At 48.3% G+C, this 20,349-nt stretch overlaps 1 protein-coding gene across 2 annotated transcripts in view; it reads left to right on the top strand.

Moving 5' to 3' along the window:
- BCL6 (B-cell CLL/lymphoma 6) overlaps positions 1-20,070 on the top strand; it is a 24,156-nt gene extending 4,086 nt beyond the window's left edge. The window contains exons 1-10 of one of the 2 annotated variants that reach the window (XM_010853924.1): positions 7-5,317; positions 6,430-6,468; positions 7,292-7,462; positions 9,048-9,269; positions 10,836-11,807; positions 12,349-12,533; positions 13,820-13,987; positions 15,035-15,165; positions 15,284-15,421; positions 18,846-20,070. In XM_010853924.1, the coding sequence (XP_010852226.1) occupies positions 7,302-7,462; positions 9,048-9,269; positions 10,836-11,807; positions 12,349-12,533; positions 13,820-13,987; positions 15,035-15,165; positions 15,284-15,421; positions 18,846-18,989 (2,121 nt within the window). In that variant the 5' untranslated portion in view covers positions 7-5,317; positions 6,430-6,468; positions 7,292-7,301 and the 3' untranslated portion in view covers positions 18,990-20,070. Of the gene's footprint in view, positions 1-6; positions 5,318-6,429; positions 6,469-7,291; positions 7,463-9,047; positions 9,270-10,835; positions 11,808-12,348; positions 12,534-13,819; positions 13,988-15,034; positions 15,166-15,283; positions 15,422-18,845 lie in introns of those variants that run through there. The other variant, XM_010853923.1, reaches the window with a different exon arrangement.
- The last annotated feature ends 279 nt before the right edge of the window (positions 20,071-20,349 follow it).

The raw sequence follows: 20,349 nt of genomic DNA, 5'->3' as shown, positions 1-20,349 counted from the left end.
CCCCACTCCCCCATCCGCGATTTAGCCAAGCGCTATAAGACTGGGTGGGACCCTTCTTCTGCCCTTGGCCTCCAGGGTCTCTTTTCTCCGTGGGAATCAGTTTGTACCCGACTTTTTTGGTGGTCGACAGGGTTTGGCAGGAACCTCTGCCAATACTGCCGAGTGCCATCCTGCTTTTTGAAGACAAGTGCATTCTTTCTTTCTGTTCCCAATACATTTAGGGCTGGAAAAATCTACGTATAATACACGCACGCAGCTTCAGATATTGCGTTGTGGTTGCTAGAGGTGTGAGCATGGGGAAAAACGAATTACCTTCTGTAAATTAAAATGTTTTCCTGCTTTGCCCTATGGAGGCAATCCCCTCCCCCTAATACACCACAACAGCAGAAAGGTGGGGGGCAGTCGAGGGTGGAAGGCTGTGGTCGCGCGGCGGTTTTCGTACGGACCGAGTCCGCCACCTAGTGGTAGGTCTTGGCGGAGTTCCCCACTTTGGGCATTAGACAGACCGCGTCACCTTCGGGTCCCCAAGTATCTCAACCAGGTGCTAGGACTGATGCAGGGCACCTTCCAATGAGGATGACACCCAACCTCCAACGTTTTGGTAAGGCGGAGGAAAATTACAAGGCCTGCGGATGCTTACCCATTCATGTCGCTCAGCGACGGGCAGATATCTGCATCTGCTTAGAGAACCAAAAAGCACCCCCTTTTGAAAACACTGCCTCCCAGTTGCTGTGGCCTTTCCCGGGGCAAAGTCTACAGTGGAGGGATACCACAAGGGCTCTAGGACATACAGCTCTTTACAGTGAGGAAACTGGCTTGATGTGAGGGTTAATGGGGAGTTAGTGACCTAACCGGAACCAGATTTTAAGCTTCTGAATTCCAGGTCAGTGACTTAAAGTCAAAGGCGAGTTTGTCTCCGCCCCTTCGAGGTAGCTGAGAAAAAGCAGCTGAAGGCAGAGGGAGCCATAATTTTAACCTCTTAGGTAACCATAATGGGAAAGAGTTCTTTCCCCATATTTCTCCGAGCAACTTGTTTACAAAGTATGGCCCAAGATTTTCCGTAACAGACTTTGAAAAGCCCACTGAAGCGCTGAGGGGTGGGAGCATCAGATCTTGGGGAGGGGGGTGTGCGTGTGTCAGGGCGTGATTAAAGCCCCGTCCCTAAACTTGCAGAGATTGCACCTCACTGTGTCGGAGGCTCACATTTGGATCCTGAAATAGCTCGGACCACCCCACCCCCCACTTACAAACTTTGCTTAGTGGATTGGTGAGAAATCAGTTGTGTGCGTGGGTCCTATGGACAGGCAGAGTGTAATCCACAATAGCTTCTCAGTAAAGTTTTCTCGCTTGGAGTTCAAAACTTAAGATGGCAAACGCGCGTCCGCGTGCTGGCGGCCCCTAGCGACCACTGGCGCGCACACCCGCGAGAGAAGCCGTTGATTCCACCGCCCTGGTCAGCAGGAATCAAGTTCTGCCTCTCCCACTTCGGGAGCTGTTGCAGGCCGCGTTGGAGAAACGCGCCTCTGTTCGGGTTGGAAACGAATCTGGGGACGTGTTTGAAGAGCGGTCAAGTTTGACTCATCGTTTTCCAAGGACAGTTAGTGCCTTCCATCTTCATTAACGTGAATAAAGACCTTGGCTGACTTCTGTCCAGATCGGATTTTTAAAGGCATTGTTTGCTTGGGGAGATCATGCTTCTGCCCTCCCCCGTCAGCCTTTTTGCAAAGGCCGAGCCCGCTCCAGGCAGGATGGCCAAAATATCTTTGCTCGTGTCTGTTGGCATTGACTGCCGGCCCTTTCTGGAAGGCAGTCGCGAGCTGGGCGCCCGGGGAGTGTCCCTTCTGCAGCTCCTCTTCAGATCTTGATGATAAAACACATCCCTCTATTTTATTGCATTTCCTAGAAGCTTGCAGGCTTGCAAGAGCGCTGTTGGCAGGAAGTGTGATAGAAATGAAAGTCAGGACATCATGTCCCTGAACACCTCCTCGGTCACCCAAAGCGACTGCAGAGGCCACCACGTTACGAAATTCACTTTCATCTAGGTGTTCAAACCCTCCCGCCCCCCAGACAAAAGCGTGAGGGGGTGTTTCTCCCCCAGAACAAAAACAACTCGGCGGTTTGACCCTACCCCCACCCCCGTCCCAACCGCCAGACCCCCGAGACTAGACCCAGGCGGCTCCTTAGCTGAGACGCTGCGGAGAAAGGGAACGCTGCGGCCAGAGCCCTGATGCGGGTTCCACTGCGGCGGCTCCGGCCTTATTAAAATGTCTGGTCCCTGCCTCTCAAGAGTGCTTTGCACTTCCAGATTCTCCTCTGGATTTCTCAACGAGTTATTGGAGTTATTAGATTACCAATAATCCAAAACCCGACCGGGATAGAGAAAGGGGGAGGGGGAAAGGCTTTCTCCAAATCCGGAGACTCGATCTAAACTAGGTCAATAGAAGGAGGGGCGGGGCGACAAGGAGGAGTCGGTTTTAAGCCTTGATGGAGGGCTCTCTCTAGTGTCAGGCAGCGGTAAAACAGGATTAGGTTTGAGCTCCCGGAACCACGGGGACTCCTAATTTCCAATAAATGCATTTAATTTTAGCTTCCCTTCCTAGATTCTCATCCCATCCCGTGTTAAATTGCAGCCTTCGCTTTCACCTTTATTCTACCCGGCAAAGGGATGAGAAAGTGGGATTTTATGAGGCCAAAGAGGCCCCGTCTTTACTGACCCCGCCCCCGCTGCTGAGGTGCTGCGCGGCGCAGTGTGACGCTACCCGCCAGTTTTAGGACTGCGCTGCGGCCTAAGAGGCTGCATATTTCGCCTCCCTACCACCGGGTCCCGCAGGTGCCTCTTGGAGTCCGATGCTGAGACCGATTAGGAGATGGCGCCCGGGGGTTCTAACTCCGAGGAAGGCCTGGGGAGGGCAAGGCAACCTTGGCGCGCCCATGAACGCGCTAGAGTTTGAGCCCAAGGCTTGTGCCAATCCTGACCTTTTTAATCTATGGTTTCAGAGAAATCGGATTCGGAAATTTCGAAATCTAGCCAGGTTCGGCCTGGCAGCTTCTATTCTGGGCGGAAATCGAGCTGAGCTGGGTTCTCCTTCTTGCCAACGTAGGCGGAAGGGGCTTTCGGTTTAGTTTTCCTTCAGCTCGGGTGGGGCGCGCTGGATGGAGACCCTTAGCTCTAGGACTCCCATCTTTTTGACTTGGGGGGCCTCGACCGCCCACTCCCATTCAAACGAGGGGACGGGGTCGGAGGGGCAAGCAAAGAGAAAGAAAAAGACGCACCAGGCAAACAAACGCCGTAATGGGGCAACTTGAAGTCAAGCCTGGGATAGAACGTGAAATCCTGGCTTTCAGATCCGGCTGTGCTACTAACTTGCCTGACTTCGCCTGTTTAAAAAACTGTTGTGGGGGAAGGGTTGGACTAGGTGAACTCTAATAGACTCCTAGACCTGGCGCGGACGAGGGATTTAGGGGAAAGTGCGCCGTATTCCCCGCGAGCCTCCCCGGGCGGCCCCCCCTCGCCGGGTGAATCCCCGGCGGCCCGAGCGGCGCAGGCAGCGATCCTGGCTGCCGTCGGGGCCGGCAGCTTCCTGGAAAGTTACTTCTCGTTGGAGCCGGCGATAGGCAGAGAGTGTTCTGTGAAATCCGCTGAGTTGAGATCGACTGTGTTCCGGGAATGAGAGGGCTGTGCCATTCCCCTCACTGCCCCCTGCCTTGACGGCGTAACAGGAAAAAAAAAAAAAAAAGGCACACATAATGTTAGCTACCGAGGTGCACGAAAAGTTTTACTTGAATGTAACCAAATTCACGGCTATCGCCGGGGCTCCGCCGCGCCCGTGGGGGGCTTCGAGGTGGACGCGCCGCGGTGCAGGCAACACGCCCGGGGGTGGGCGGTCCCTAGCAGACAGGTACGGTGTGATGGGGGTGGGCCAATCTGCGGATCTGCGCCGGCTTGCCCGGCTGCAGGGCTCGAGTTTGTGCCCTTGTGTGTGAGCAAGAGAAGAGGGCCACCTCTGGAGGTGGGAGGAAAAGGATGGGATCTTTTCATATAGGCTGGCTTAGCCCTTCCCATCCCTTGTCTCTCTTTGCCTTTCTGTTGTCTTCTTTACCTTTGCCCCCCCCCTTTTTTTTTAAAAAGGGGAATTCCCTCGTTTTTCATCAAGCTCTTTAAAGGATCTATCTGCCTTCTCAAGGTGCCTTGTTTACACAGGGAAAGCGCCAAAGGAGAGAAAGTGTATGGGGGTGGAAAAGACCAGTCTAACTTTCACTTGGTGGTTACTGCGGCTGGTGCTGGGATGGAGTCGGGAAAGGTCTGGGCTCTTGCAGATGTCAGTTTCTTCTTGACACCTCTGCTGTCTTGGTTGCTTCTGTGGAAGGAGTCTTGTGCTGACATTGGTGGGATGGCTGAAGCTAGTAGGCAGGGTTCCTTCCGGGCTTTGCTTGGAATTAGTTCTGAGATCCTGGATAAGACTTATCTCATGGAGCCTCACTCTCCTGCCAGTTAATGGTGGCTATTATAAGGATCAGACACAAAAATGGATGAGAAACAGCTGAGTGGTCTGTGAAAAGCAAACCAAATTCTAGTGGTGCTCCCACACCTGCAGCATATAGAGGGTGGCATCATTGCCCACACCCACCATGACTAACATACTCACTAGTTTGGGGGGTTCCTAAGATAAAGCTAGCTTGGAAAGGAGTGGACTTAATAAGGGCAGGGGCCTTAGTGTATGTGCATTATTTGGTCAAGCCAGGCCGAGAGGTTTACAGTGGAAAGTGCCCAGCCAACAGCCTGACAGACAGTGGACCCAGGGGGATTGTTTGTTTGTTTCATTCCGCATCAGGAGTGAGTCATTGCCACTTGTCAAGGTGAAATGGCAAATCTGCACTTCCTGTGGTTCCTAGAGTCTGTGTGACTGGAAATCCACAAGCGAGAGGGTGGTTGAAGCTGGTTAAAGGACAGCCTTAAGTATTCCAGAGTTGTTGAGGGATCTCTTCCGTAGGGGAGGAGGAGAAGGTTTATAAATAAACCTCACATGTGTCTGCAGTATTCCTTTTCCAAGGACACAATCATTGAACTTTGGTTAGGACCCATTCCGTGTATCTTTTTTTGCCAATCCAAGTTCGGATGGGGAGAGGAGGAAATAGGTTCTTTTGTCTTTTTCTATCCTCTCCCTTCCCCCATTTCCTTCTCGCCTCCACTCACTCACATGCACACACTAACCTTGAAGCCTATGAGATTGAGTGACTGGCACTTGGGACCACAGAGAAATGTCAGAGTGTTTGGTTACAGACTCAAGGAAACCTCTCATTTTAGAGTGCTCATTTGGTAAGACTCAGCAGCCTGGAATGGGGGCAAAGTGTCTGTGTGGGGGAAGGAACTTAAAAATGAGATTCACCCACATCAGGGTGCTGTCTTGCCTGTTCTACAGCACGTAGGCTGATTTGGAAAGGGGACAAGAATTTGAGCCAGAAGACCTAGGGCTGGGTCACTCACCATTTATGTGGCCCAATATGACCTCCTTGGCCTCGGGCCCCTTTACCCGGAAAATAGCTCTGAAAAGCTACATGTTAAAAAAGACGAGTTGGGGTAGGGTTCAGATATTGTTTTGTTTCTGCAGCCCACATGTGATCATAAATGAGTCTTTCACCTAGACTTTAAATGATTTTGTTTTAGAGAAATCAATTTGGAGAGGGTCCGTGTTTCTTGAGTGCTCCCTGGCCAGTTCTCAGCTAAACCACACAGTTAAATCTCTCACCAGCAGGGGGAAGCACAAACTTGGAAGTCTGTGGCACTATATCTGATCTTAGACCCAGGAGAGATGGGATTGGAAACTTTGAAAATGAACAAAAGAGTAGATAAACCATCTCAGGTTGGATTCTGCACATTCCTTATTTAGTCTTAAGTGCTTCAGACAGTCAGGAAATACTGCCTGGTAACTCAATTTTGTCCTCTGTGAACTAAGGATAAAGATATTGACCTTGTTGGTCTTGTGGAATCATTCTAAGTTTGGAAGATAGTATTTTAGCAGGTTTTGATAAGCATCCAGTTTTTAGGCCCCTGAAGGATCATTTCATTAATATTGAAAGAATCACTTTTCTTATTTTTTTTTCTTTCCCATAAACTCTATTACATTTGGATGGCATACATTTTTTACTTTGAAAAAGGAATTAAATGTGTATATGTGTATGTAATTAACGTATGAAATTGTATTCTGAGTACTCAAGGTAAAAACATTATTATCCTGTAGCTTCGGGTGCCTGTTGTTTCTGTAAGAGCCGAGCTGGATAAAGTGTTTGCTCACTTGTGGTAAAACCGCACCAGCTGGCAGGCTGCAGCTATCAGAGTAAAACTAAATATGTGTGTCCTAAAATAAGACTATAGTGGACAATCTTACATTCATTAAATCAATTTCTGCTTGGTTTTTCTCTTCCCTGCAGGTTTTAAGCAAAATTTTGGACTGTGAATCAAGGCACTGGGTAAGTAAATTGAATTATACGCTTTACAGTTTTGTGGACAAACTGTTTCTTTTGAATTTGCCAGTGCATGTGTCTCTGTGTGAACGGTGCCACCTTTCTTTAGATGAGAGAAAGGACAGCTGATTGCCTCTCCTTCACACCCCCCCACCCCACCCCTACTCTTTTGCCCCTGCATTTGACTGTCTTAACACTCATGTGACCAGGGCTTCCCTTACTTGTTGCTTGGTTCACAGTAATTTTGCTGCCTACTATGCACCAGCAGTTCTGACAGTTGCATTCTGACAATTCTGAAGCTTAGCAGGGGAGAGACAGATGGTGGCTAGGATGATGAGATGAGATACTGATGAGAATAGCTATGATTTTTGAGAATCTAGTGTGGACCAGGCACATATCTCTAAGTTTTACTACCGCAGAGGAATTAGTACTCCCCATTTGGGGAAACTGAAGCCCAGACATCGTAAAACAACCTGTTCCAAGTTATACAGCCTGCAAAAGGTATGGCCCACGTGCTAACCTTCAAAGCATGCTTTCTCTCCCCTGTCACTCACTCACTGCCTCTCAATGCTGGTGGCGTGTTTGGTATGTGGAAAAAACGTTCAACAAATACTCATTCCCTTCCTCTTTCCCCTATAGGGTTTTCTATTAACAAGTCAGGTAAAGATGATTATCTCCTAGTACAGACATGAAGAGAAATGCCCAGAGGTGGCCGATGAATTGTTCAAAAGCAAACACAAGGGAGCAGGCTGAGCCACCTGCTCTCACACTCCTGGTGAGAAGGAAACAGGTTCTGGAGGACTAACAGGATTTTGACCTTTTCTTTCAGGTGAAGAAAAATGGCCTCGCCGGCTGACAGCTGTATCCAGTTCACCCGCCATGCCAGTGACGTTCTTCTCAACCTTAATCGACTCCGGAGCCGTGACATCTTGACTGATGTTGTCATAGTGGTGAGCCGGGAGCAGTTTAGAGCCCATAAGACAGTCCTCATGGCCTGCAGGTAAGGGGTCTGGAAGTAGAAGGCAGATGATGGATATAAGGGGAGCGAAGGTGCTGGCTGCCAGGGTGGAGGGTGGAGGCCTCTTGCAGTGTTTGGGGCCACATCTCATTGTCTCTAGGTCCCCAGCACATGGCCTGGCAGAGTGGGTTCCCAGGCAGCAAATGAATAAATACACTTTTAGAAAAGAAAGCGTTTCCATTCTGTGGGAATAGAGGGAGAAGAAATCAGATCCTGTCTCCAGAAGAGATGTGTTAAGGGCAAACGGAATGACTTTAGTGAACCAGTGGGGAAAAAATGAAAAGTGAAAGCGAGTTTTTAAATATTTCTAGCAAGTTAAGTTGAGATCTTTTGCTCTTTTTTTCTGATTGTATTTATTTATACTATGATTATATTTCCGTGGGTGTTTCAGAGAATATCTAAGCTGGTGAAAGTGAGCTGGCTAATTCTTTATATTTGTCAAGTATTTCAAATGTTCAGAGCAGTTTTACATTCCATCATCTCCCTGGATTTTCAAAGTGGCCTGTATTATGGATGGCATGATTAGCTCTATTTTATAGATGATAAGATGAAAACATTTATAGGTGAGCTGACGTGGAGTCAGGAATCTGGATTGCAAGTAGAGGACATACAGAACATCTACAACAAGCACCTTTAAAAAAAATAGTGGAAAGGTTTATAGAGAGTTAAGATAATAGATGACACTAACCAAATGCTTACTGTGTTCAGGCATCAATTTGTCCCCTTTACATTTTCATTCTTGCCACAACTGTGTAAGGGAGACATTGTCATTCCTGCTTTGTAGATAAGGAAACCAAGGCGCAGAGAAGTGAAGTCCCTTACCCAAGGTTTCATAGCTACTTACTAAAGTCTAGTAAGTCTAGCTCATTTCTGGCAGCATGCTCAGGAAGAGTAGAATCCAGATGACAGTCCAGAATTCTGGCCTCTCCCTGCATGTTCTTTCCTGAATCTGACATCATGGTACCAGGAGGTATAGCTTGACACTGACTTAGCTCTCCTGGGAGTATTGACCTTGTGATGGGCTTTTAGAAAACAATCTATGGACTTTTAGAAAATCAGTAAACTACAGATATAGGTATCATTTTATTTGTTTGTCATCAATACCCAATTTGCTTCTAAAAAATACAATAAGATTTTTAGAATGAGGATAATGTGGTGGAGCAAGAAAGGAAATGCTTATCCCAAAGATGTAAACTAAAAATAGTTACTGCAAATGAGTGCTAAATTTAACTCTGGTAATCTGTGCAGTGAAGACCAAAAGGAATACAGGTTCTGTGACTTTGAGAAAATTACTTGACCTCTTTGATCTTAGTTCCCCCATTTGAAAAGGGAGAGAAGGATAGAATCTATCTTATAAGGTTGTGAGAAACACAGGAGAGTAGATGTAAAGTGCTTAATGACTCTCTGACATTGAGTAAACTCTCCATAAATGGCAGCTATTGTTAATTGGCATGGAAGGTCCAGAGCTTGGTCCAGGGAAAAGGGGCTTAGGGCCCCTGCTAACTGTAATTGATGACCGTTTCTGTAATTGATGTCTGCTATAGTGAGACATTCCTTTGTTTTACAGTGGCCTGTTCTACAGCATCTTCACAGACCAGTTGAAATGCAACCTCAGTGTGATCAATCTGGATCCTGAGATCAACCCGGAGGGGTTCTGCATCCTCCTGGACTTCATGTACACATCTCGGCTCAATCTGCGGGAGGGCAACATCATGGCCGTGATGGCCACAGCTATGTACCTTCAGATGGAGCATGTTGTGGACACTTGCCGGAAGTTCATCAAGGCCAGGTGAGCTGCCACCTGGATGGAGGCCTTGGAGATGGAAGGGACCACAAAAGATCAGTGACCCTTGATAATGCATGCACGTAGAAAAAATAATCCTCTGTGATACGCCACAGCCTACTTTCCATTGCTTTTGCACACTCCTGCTATTCAGATATGCCACGTGTATCCCCACTTCTTGCTTCCTTCCATTCACTTGATTGACCCTTTCCTCCCACCCATCCTGTTGACCACGCCCGGATGCCGACTTCTTCATTGTGCAGTTATCACTTTGCTCTTTCCGCAGCTGTTCAGTTGTTTCCCAAAGCCCTTTGTATTCCTGTTAGACTTTGCTTCTCTTTCACTATTTGCATGTGTGTTTTAGTTCTCCTTTAGGCTTCCATTGTAACTATTTACATACTTAGTTCCCCCACCAGACTGTGGGCTGCTGTACTCATCTCTTATGTCACTCTGCTCCTAAACGAGAGAACGTTTACTGAATTACATTGGGTTCACTGGGTCTAACCCCCTACCTGGGATCTGGTGAGATAGGACGGTCATTGAAAGATGAGAAACCTGAGAGCCAAAAAAGTGAAGAGCTTTGCTAAGTAGAACACTTAGGCCTTGACTTCTGTAGAATCATTTGATTCAGCTTCTCTAGGGTGATCGCAGCCCTTCTCCAACAGAAAAGTTTCCAGCCTCTGTTTGAACATCTCCAGGAGCAAGGAACTCGTTGTTCCCAGAACCACGCAGTTCTACCTTGGACAGTTTGAAAGTTGAAATCTGGCTCCTTTCACCTTCATTCCTTGGTTCTAGCTCTGTTAACTGCAATCACACGGAGCTGGCCCACTTTTCGCCCACGTAATGTCCCTTCAAGTACAGGCAGCTTGAGCTCTTTGTCTCCTGTGGGTGATAATGGTGGCAAGATCATTTATAAGTGCTTTCCCTGGGTCCAGCCTTGTGCTGGGAGCGTTCAGTAACTAGCTCCAGGTCACAGAGCTGATAAGTGGCACCACGGGGACTAGAAACCAGGTCCTGTTGCTGCAGAGCCAGGGCTTCCCACCCTGGCACCTGCTGCCTCTTCTCCAAAAGGAAACTTCCCTATGACTCCAGGCAGTGAGTTCCTTCTTCACAAACACCAGTTTGACAGTGACCTTCCAAACATGTGACACCAGCATCAAATAAACACTTCCCTCCCTGAAGCTCAGGTTTCACATGTATAAAATGGAAACAATAATGCCTTCTCAACCTTCCTTGCAGGATTCTGTAGGGATGAAATGAGATAAGGGCTCCAAAAGCTTTCCGTTTTATAATAGCAGAATAATTAGAGATTCACACATATATGAACATATGGGACTTACACAAAATCACACCTGAACAGGCACTGATGGTGTGGCTAACTCACTTAGCTTCTCTGGGCTAGATTGCTAGACTTTTAGCAGAACTGCCTTGTAACTGCAAGTGTTTCCCTAGTCCAGGGCCACGTTGCCTGTGTCTAGCTGACCCCCGCGCCTGTGTGGGTTTCATAGGCCAGTGTCACTTGGAAGGTTCTGATTAGGAGGCCGGGGTCTTCTCTCTGTTTCCCTCCTGCAGTGAAGCAGAGATGGTTCCTGCCATCAAGCCTCCCCGTGAAGACTTCCTCAACAGCCGCATGCTGATGCCCCAGGACATCATGGCCTATCGGGGCCGGGAGGTGGTGGAGAACAGCCTGCCACTGAGGAATGCCCCCGGATGTGAAAGCAGAGCTTTTGCCCCCAGCTTGTACAATGGCCTGTCCACACCGCCAGCCTCATACCCTGTGTACGGCCACCTTCCGGTCAGCAGCTTCCTTTTCTCTGATGAGGAGCTCCGGGATGCCCGGATGCCTATAGCCAACCCCTTCCCCAAGGATCGGGCCCTCCCCTGCGACAGTGCCAGGCCAGTGCCCAGTGAGTACAGTCGGCCGGCCATGGAGATCTCCCCCAGCGTGTGCCACAGCACCATCTACTCGCCCAAGGAGGCGGCTCCTGAGGAGGCGCGGAGTGACATGCACTACAGTGTGGCCGAGGGCCCCAAGCCTGCTGCGCCCTCAGCCCGGAGTGCCCCATACTTCCCCTGTGATAAGGCCGGCAAGGAGGAAGAGCGGCCCTCCTCGGAAGATGAGATTGCCCTGCATTTCGAGCCCCCCAATGCACCCCTGAACAGGAAGGGTCTGGTTAGCCCACAAAGTCCCCAGAAGTCTGACTGCCAGCCCAACTCCCCCACGGAGTCCTGTAGCAGCAAGAACGCCTGCATCCTCCAGACCTCTGGGTCCCCGCCGGCCAAGAGCCCCACTGACCCCAAAGCCTGCAACTGGAAGAAGTACAAGTTCATCGTGCTCAACAGTCTCAACCAGAACGCCAAACCGGAGGGGCCTGAGCAGGCAGAGCTGGGCCGCCTTTCCCCCCGAGCCTATGCTGCCCCGCCAGCCTGCCAGCCACCCATGGAGCCTGATAGCCTTGACCTCCAGTCCCCAACTAAGCTCAGCACCAGTGCGGAGGACTCCACCATCCCACAGGCCAGTCGGCTCAACAACATTGTCAACAGGTGATCAGAGGCGGTCGGGACTTGGGGCCAGGGCTTATCTGAGCAGGATTCTGGACTCACTTCTGATGGATGCAGAGGCTGTGTTCTCTTGCCTGAAATGCTGAGTGTACTGGAGGTGTGGGCTAAAGCCTATTGACTAAATTAGCCTAAGTAAGGAAGGTCCTTAAGCTTCAGTGTATTTTCATAGAGAGAGAATTTCCCCTCTGTGGTAGATGAGCATTCCAAGAATCCCAAGCTCCTGAGGTCTTGGTTTCGGTATGGCATGGGGCATCCTCCTGCTGTCTTGGACGGAGGATGGCCGTGGACTGCAGCACCAAAGGGAGGGAGCTGAGCCTGGGAGTGAGGTTTGGGCTCCATGTGACCCCATCAGTGATCTCAGTATGTCCACTGTTTGAAGGGAGGCTTGGGGATAAGTAACTTTGTGGTTCCTCATCTCAAGTGGCCCCTGGGCTGCCCTGAGCACAGGGAAGAGGGATGCATGGAGGCCAAGAGGAGGCTCTGCCCTGCTCTATCTGCTGAGGCCCTTTCCTCCTGCCCACAGGTCCCTGACTGGCTCCCCCAGAAGCAGCAGCGAGAGCCACTCGCCGCTCTACCTGCACCCCCCCAAGTGCACATCCTGCGGCTCGCAGTCCCCGCAGCACGCAGAGATGTGCCTGCATGCTGCTGGCCCCACGTTCCCCGAGGAGCTGGGAGAGACCCAGTCTGAGTACTCAGATTCCAGCTGCGGTGAGTCCCTTCCCTGCCCTGGCCTCTGCTCCAGAGGTTTGTGTGTCTATTCAGTGATTGGAAGGAGCCCCTCATTGGAAGTCCATTGGCATTTAAATCACCAGCCCAGATTCCCACTCTTGGAGACCTTATGTAGGGAATGAGACTGACCAAAGCAAGGGGTGAAGAATCTGAGTTATTCTTGGGGAATAGAGAAGGATCACACAGCTCTCTCAGCTTCCTTCCAGCAAAACTAGCGATGGGGCTGGCTACCACTAGCTTCCAGAGCCTTCTCAGGCCCTCTGGACCCAAACTGATTGTATGCATGTTAGTTCACCTTGCTAGACTGTACATTCTAGAAGGAGAAGCATCTGCCTTATTCATGCTTGTGTTTTCCACAGGGCCTAATGAGTCTAGCATGGAGTAGGCACTCAGTTAATATTAGCTGAATTTGATTCACTGAACAGATTGTTAATTGACATTTTTGGATAGTTTGTGATTGGCACCCCCAGTTTTCCCCTCTTCCCCCAGCTCTGGCTCCAGTAGGGTAGCCCAGTAATACTTCTTTTAGGGGTAAGTCACCATGATATGTCATTTCCATATTGTTAAGACAAAAGAAAAAGATGAGTTCCTTACACTGAGAGGCTTGGCACAGGGCCATGGGCCAATAGTTGGGAGAGCAGGGAGGGACTGTCCCATCCTGGCTCCCTGGCTGTTCGCTCTATACTCCAGTTCTTTTTCTCTGGGCCTCTGTTTCTACTTCCACCATCATCTTTTGTCTCCCTGTCTCAGAAGTGCTTGGGAGACATGAAGTCTAGATGGGTGCAAGGGTGACCACAGTCATTGTTAATTCCTCCTTCGATGAACTCAAAGTATTTTTGACTCTGATTCGTATCTTACATTCCTGTGATGCTTGATGTTATACAACATGCTCCTGTGAGGTAGGCAGGACAGGGGTTTATTATCCTGATTTTGAAGATAGAGACACAGACAGAGGCAGTCTTACCCGAGGGCTTCTATGCATGAATGTAAGCTGGTACAGGCCATGTGGGTACCTTGGGTGTGAGTTTCCCTTTTCTACCTTAATATTTGAATCTGTCTCCTTTCTTGGTTCCATGACTGAGACCCTAAACACTAAGAAAGAGGGAATTCTCACAGGGCCTTTGCTCTGGGCTCCCATGAACAATGGGCAGATGGGGCACTGGGGGCTCAGTTTGGCCCTGGGGGTGGCTCCAGAGGACAGGCCATGGAGGCCCACCTCACTTTCTTGACGTGCTGACCCTGGTGTTCCCCTCACCCTCCAACAGAGAATGGGGCCTTCTTCTGCAATGAGTGTGACTGCCGCTTTTCTGAGGAGGCTTCCCTCAAGAGGCACACGCTGCAGACCCACAGTGACAAACCCTACAAGTGTGACCGCTGCCAGGCCTCCTTCCGCTACAAGGGCAACCTCGCCAGCCACAAGACCGTCCACACGGGTATGGCTCTGTAACCCATCCCCAAGCTCGCCAGGTTCCCTGGGGCAGAACGGGGCAAGGATTCTAGGGAAAGCAGCGTGGGGCTTTGGGGCCTGGTGAGGTGAGGTAGGGAGCAGGGATTTTCCTGGCCTGAGTGTAGGCCTGGCCTGTCACGTCTTGGCTTAGTGACCCAGCCACTCTGTGTTCCCTTTGTCTTTCCTTTGAGATGCTCTGTGTTGCTTCTCCACCTTCACTGGGGTCAAAAGTGTTCATCTTACTGTACAGGGGATGAACCTTGGCTGAGAGAGGCAGAGACAGGTTGGTTTTTATAAACCAGAAAAACGCTAAAGCCTCTTCGGTCTCTCCCAGGGCTGGTTCCTTATCAGCTCACACCGGGTAGCATCTCATAACCTGATTGTTGTCCAAAGTTGCCTCTCTCCTGGAATTTTAAATGGGCCCATTATCCCAGAAACTTTCCATGAAGGAAGACGTGGCCCTTCTATTGGTTTCCTCTGTCTGAGCATCTACTCCAACTCAGGCCCCACCTCTCTTGCAAATAGAATGCAGCTGTAGTTGCCGCTAGCAGAAAGGAAAAGCATGTTTTTTCTCAGAGACAGAAATTAGAGCAGCCTGAGTGTTACCTCTCTGAGGAATGGGTTGACTGAATCAGCCTTACCTTAGCAGAGCCTTCCTGAGTCATCTCAACTCACCCCTCGGGTGCCAGAGAGGGAAACTGAGGCCCAGAAAAGGCGAGTAACATGTCCACATCCTGAAGTTAGATCATCCTGATGACAAAGCTGGTTCCTGGGACCTTAGTCCCTCCCTGACCCATGCCTGACATTGTCTCTCCTCCTCCACATCACCACCTGCTTCTTGACCCTGGTCATGGGTGAGGTGTGCTGATGTGTGTGTGAGAGAGGGGTGGCAGGCCCCTGACACCTCTCTCTGACCCCTTCCAAGGGAAGGAAAGCCGAAGTGGCATAAGGGTTAATTGCTTTGCAAACCAGGGCTCAGGGACTGTGGAAACTTTCTTTAATTATGGCTTTCCTGTTCTTCTCTCTGCAACAGGTGAGAAACCCTATCGTTGTAACATTTGCGGGGCCCAGTTCAACCGACCGGCCAACCTGAAAACCCACACCCGAATTCACTCTGGAGAGAAGCCCTACAAATGCGAAACGTGCGGAGCCAGATTTGTCCAGGTGAGCAGGGGGCGTGGGCCACGGACCCCCAGCCAGTGTGCTGATAAGAGGCTCCAGGGGGTCTGAGCCCACCTCGACCGAGCCTCTCAGTTTGTTTGCTCTTCGCTCTTCCGTGCAGGTGGCCCACCTCCGTGCCCATGTGCTCATCCACACTGGCGAGAAGCCCTATCCCTGTGAAATCTGTGGCACCCGATTCCGGCACCTTCAGACTCTGAAGAGCCACCTGCGAATCCACACAGGAGAGAAACCTTACCATGTGCGTGAGCCCCTTGTGGCCACTGGCTGGCCTGGGAGGGGCGGGGAGGTGGGGTTGGGGCCACAGGGCTGTTCGCGTCAATCTCAGGCATGCAGTGGGAGGACCACTAAACTCGCATGGTCCTAAGACCAGATTTCACTCTGATTTTCAAAGACAGCCAGCTTGAGGTTGGCCTGAGTCTTAGTTTGTTGTTGTTGTGCTGTTGCTGAGTCATGTCCAGCTCTTTGTGACCCCATAGACTGAGGCGTGCCAGGCTTCCTTGTTCTTCACTATATCCCAGAGTTAGCTCAACTCATGTTCATTGAGTCAGTGATGCTATCTAACCATATCGTCCTCTGACGCCCCCTTCTCCTTTTGCTTTCAGTCTTTTCCAGCATCAGGGTCTTTTGCAGTGAGTAAGCTCTTCACACCAATCGGCCAAAGTATCAGAACTTCAGCTTCAGCATCAGTCTTAGTTTGCTCATCTTTAAAGTGAGGGTATTGGGCTAGGTAATCCAGGCCTTAAGAAAGAAGTCTGGACTGTGGTTACATAGACATCAGAGTCATTCATTCCTTCTACAAACACTTACTGAGTGCCTCCAGCTGTCCCTAAACTGGGCTAGATGTCTACTTCAGACGAGCTAAAGTGTTTGAAAAGGAGCAGTCACAGACTAGGAGGGGAACCAGAGAAATGTGGTGATACAAGGGAGAAAAAAACTAGAGAAAAGACAGTTGCAAATGACCAGAAGTAAGAGGCCATGATCAGGCCACTGGAATCACAGTGTTCTAGAGTGGAGTCTTGACTAACTATGGCTTATGGGTTAATTTTTGAAATCCCACAAGCTAATAATGGTTTTTATACTTTTACATAGCTAAAAATAACAATAATATGTTATGACATGCAAGTTATATAAAATTTAAATTTCAACGTCCATAAATAAGGTTTTGTTGGCACACAGCCAGGCTCACTTGTTGACGTATGTCTCCGGCTGCGTTCACGCTACAATGCAGAGCTGAGTAGTTATGTCAGAGAATGTCAGGCCCACCAAGTGTGAAATATTTACTGTCTGGCTCTTTACAGAAACAGCTTGCTGATCTCTGCTGTAAAGTGGAAAGATACTGGCCAGGGAGCTGAGATATCTGCATTCTTATTTGGACTTTGGCAATGACCCTTTTTAAGGCTGTGGGCAAACCCTAACCCTCTCACTGGGCCATAGTCTTCTTTGTCTATGAAATGGTGAGAATGAGGTAGATGAGCAGGTTTCCAACTGTGCTCTTTCAATCACTGAGGTTCTGAAACCCTGCAGGGCAGGACTGGAATGATATAGCAGCCTTTTTCCCTTTCCAGTTTCCATTTAATTTGAAGAAAAGAGTCCCATGTCCTACAAGTGTAGAAACTCCTGTTATAGATGAGGCTGGCTTTGCTGAACTTATGACATCTCTGTAGGTAGTGATGGACACAAGGACAAATAAAGGAATGGTTAACCCATATCAAAATGTTAACCTGAGAAGGTGGTTATTTACATTTACTTGTTTATCGCTCCTTGAGTGAATATCTTCTCACCTGATTTTGTTCTTGGGCGAATTAATTATCTTCTCAGTACCTTAATTTCCTCATCTGAGCCTGATAATAGTGCTTACTTCACACAGTTATGTTAAATTAATGGATTCCCGGAAGTGTTCAGAACAGTGCTTGCCGCATAGTAAGAGTCCAGAACGTATTTGCTGTTATAATTATTTGCTGGACATGTAGATACACAGGATACCAGAGTTGAGCGACCTTCAGAGTGTAGACTCAGTCCCTTGCAGAAAGGAAAGCCGAGGCTCGGAGAGACATGCCATGCTCAGGGCACATGGGAGTGGGTAGCACAGGTATGAGGGGCCCTTGTCTCCCAAGACTGGGGCTCTTTATACTCACTGCACACCTGCTTTATTTTTTTCTAAGTTTATTTCCATTTTTACTTTAAGACATATTCTCTATATGAATATATTTTATTACAGTTTTATTAGAGAATAGTTTTAGATTGGTAGAAAAGTTGCAAAGATAGCACTGAGATACCATATGTACACAATTTCCCCTGTTATTAAGTCTTATAACTAGGGTACATTAACCACAACTAATGAATCCATACTGGGTATGTTATTATTAACTAGAATCCATACTTTACTTTCTTAGTTTCTACTTGGGCTCCCCAGGTGGTGCTAGTGGTAAAGAATCCTCCTGCCGATGCAGGAAAGGCAAGTTCAATCCCTGGGTCGGGAAGATCCCCTGGAGGAGGGCATGGCAACCCACTCCAGTATTCTTGGCTGGAGAATCCCATGGACAGAGGAGCCTGGTGGACTATAGTCCACGGGGGTCACAAAGAGTCAGACACGACAGAAACAACTTAGCAGCAGCATCGGTTTTTGCCTAAAACATTTTTCTGTCTCAGGATTACATCAGGGTCCCACATTACATTTAGTCATCCACTTTATTTTTAAAGAACTTTTCCACTAAAATGATTATCACCCATTTTTGGAATCAAAACAAGAAACAGCTTTACTTGCTAATGCCTAGTTAGCTGATCTGAGATCTATGTGTGCATATGTGCTCAGTCACTTCAGTTGTGTCCCACTCCTTGTGACCCTGTGAACTGTAGCCTGCTAGGCTTCTCTGTCCTTGGGATTTTCCAGACAAGAAAACTGGAATGGGTTGCCATGCCCACCTCCAGGGGATCTTCCTGACCCAGGATTGAACCCAAGTCTCTTCCATTGGCAGGTGGATTCTTTACCACTAGTGCCACCTGGGAAGGCCTCTAAGATGCGTACACTAAGTTAAAGGAATATAACTGCCTTTTAAAAGCATATCTGAGATTTCCGGAATTTCCATTTGCAAAATTCAGACTGTTCTAATCCATTTGTCCAAATATATTCAGATGTATTGCATAATTGCCTAAGAGGTATATTCACAGGTACTGGGAAGATTACAAAGTTTAGTGAGAAGTAGTCACCAGTGTCAAAGCATTCTGCATCTGAGAAGGATGTTAATTTTGGGGATGCCAAGGCTTTTTGGCATTAAGTGGCAAGGCTGGAAATCTTACAGAGGTTAAAGGAAAGGAATTATTTTCACCTTAGAAAGATTCAGGAAAACTTTAAAAATTAGAAGAGTTTGCATCTGAACTGCATTTTTGGTTTAGACTTGAATTTGTTGAGTTAGAGCAGGGAAATGAATCTCAAGCAGGGGAAGAACATGACCAAGACTTTGGAAAGCAGGGAAGAGACATTTGCACAAAGTGTACTTGTCCCTTAGCAGAAGCCAGCATTCCTGTGGGCTCTCACCTGCCCACAGGAGGGAAGGGAAGAACTGCCCCATCCCTGGAAGGGAGAATCTCCTTCTCAAGGTCCTTGAGTAATGACACGTTTCCTGAGTGGATGACTTAACAGTTTGCCTCTGGTTCTCCCCCAGTGTGAGAAGTGTAACCTGCATTTCCGTCACAAAAGTCAGCTCCGTCTTCACTTGCGCCAGAAGCACGGCGCCATCACCAACACCAAGGTGCAATATCGCGTGTCCGCCACTGACCTGCCCCCGGAGCTCCCCAAAGCCTGCTGAAGCATGGAGTGTTGATGCTTTCCATTCGAGCCCCTTTTCGGAATCTACCCAAAGGATACTGTAACACTTTACAATGTTCATCCCATGATGTAGTGCCTCTTTCATCCACTAGCGCAAATCCTAGCGTGGGCGGGGGGCGGGGGTGGGGGGGAGGGGGCGGGGGGACGGGGCGCCAGGGCAGCTCCCCTTCCCCCACTGCCGTAAAACTTTAAGAAAATAATATTGCTTCTTCTCCTATGTGTACGGCGAACCATGTCAGCAAAAAGCAAAATCATTTTATATATCAAAGCGGGGGAAGTACGCAAAAGTTCTGACTTGACTTAGTCTGCAAAATGAGGAATGTATATGTTTTGTGGGATCAGATGTTTCTTTTGTATGTAAATGTGCATTCTTTTAAAAGAAGAGACTTCGGTATGTTATCAAAGAGAGGGCTTTAATTTTTTTAACCAAAGGTGAAGGAATATATGGCAGAGTTGTAAATATATAAATATATATATATAAAATAAATATATATAAACCTAAAAAAGATATATTAAAAATATAAAACTGCGTTAAAGGCTCGATTTTGTATCTGCAGGCAGACACGGATCTGAGAATCTTTATTGAGAAAGAGCACTTAAGAGACTATTTTAAGTATTGCATCTGTATAAGTAAGAAAATATTTTGTCTAAAATGCCTCAGTGTATTTGTATTTTTTTGCAAGTGAAGGTTTACAATTTACAAAGTGTGTATTAAAACAAACAAACAAAAAGAACAAAAAAAGCTGCGGAAGGAGAAAACGTGTAGTTTTGTTCTAGTTTTCGGTTTGTATATACCCGTACAACGTGTCCTACGGTGCCTTTTTTCATGGAAGTTTTCAACAGGGGACGACTGCGCCATCCCTTTTGGACGTGTAGGCAGACACAGGGACTTGGAGTTGTCACTAACTAAGCTCTCTTTGGGAATGTTTGTCTCATCACATTCTGCGTCATGCTTGTGTTATAACTACTCCGGAGACAGGGTTTGGCTGTGTCTAAACTGCATTACCGCGTTGTAAAATATAGCTGTACAAATACAAGAATAAAATGAAAAGTCAAATCGGTTTGTTCTGGATTTTTTTTCCTTGTGCTGGAGTCAGGACTTGAATGGGTCTGGTTCCCCAGCTCTTCACCTGGGTGGGCAGTGCTCATGGAGGGCAGGGAAAGACTGAGGCTGGGGTTTGCATCTGGTTGCTGGGCAGGGCCCACCTTCAGCTCTTGGAAGAAGGATGGACCGCAGATGCCAAATTCTGCTCATGTGGCGCCCAGGTCGGGGATTTTGAATGGACCTCTTGCTTCTTATCTCTGGCTGGTTCCCTCCTCTTTCTGTTTTTGTTTTTTTT

Source organism: Bison bison, unplaced genomic scaffold, assembly GCF_000754665.1.
Source record: "Bison bison bison isolate TAMUID 2011002044 unplaced genomic scaffold, Bison_UMD1.0 scf7180017864333, whole genome shotgun sequence".
NCBI classification, from domain to species: Eukaryota; Metazoa; Chordata; class Mammalia; order Artiodactyla; family Bovidae; genus Bison; species Bison bison.
Note: the sequence above shows the minus strand (reverse complement) of the source record. Positions and strands in the feature narration are given on the sequence as shown.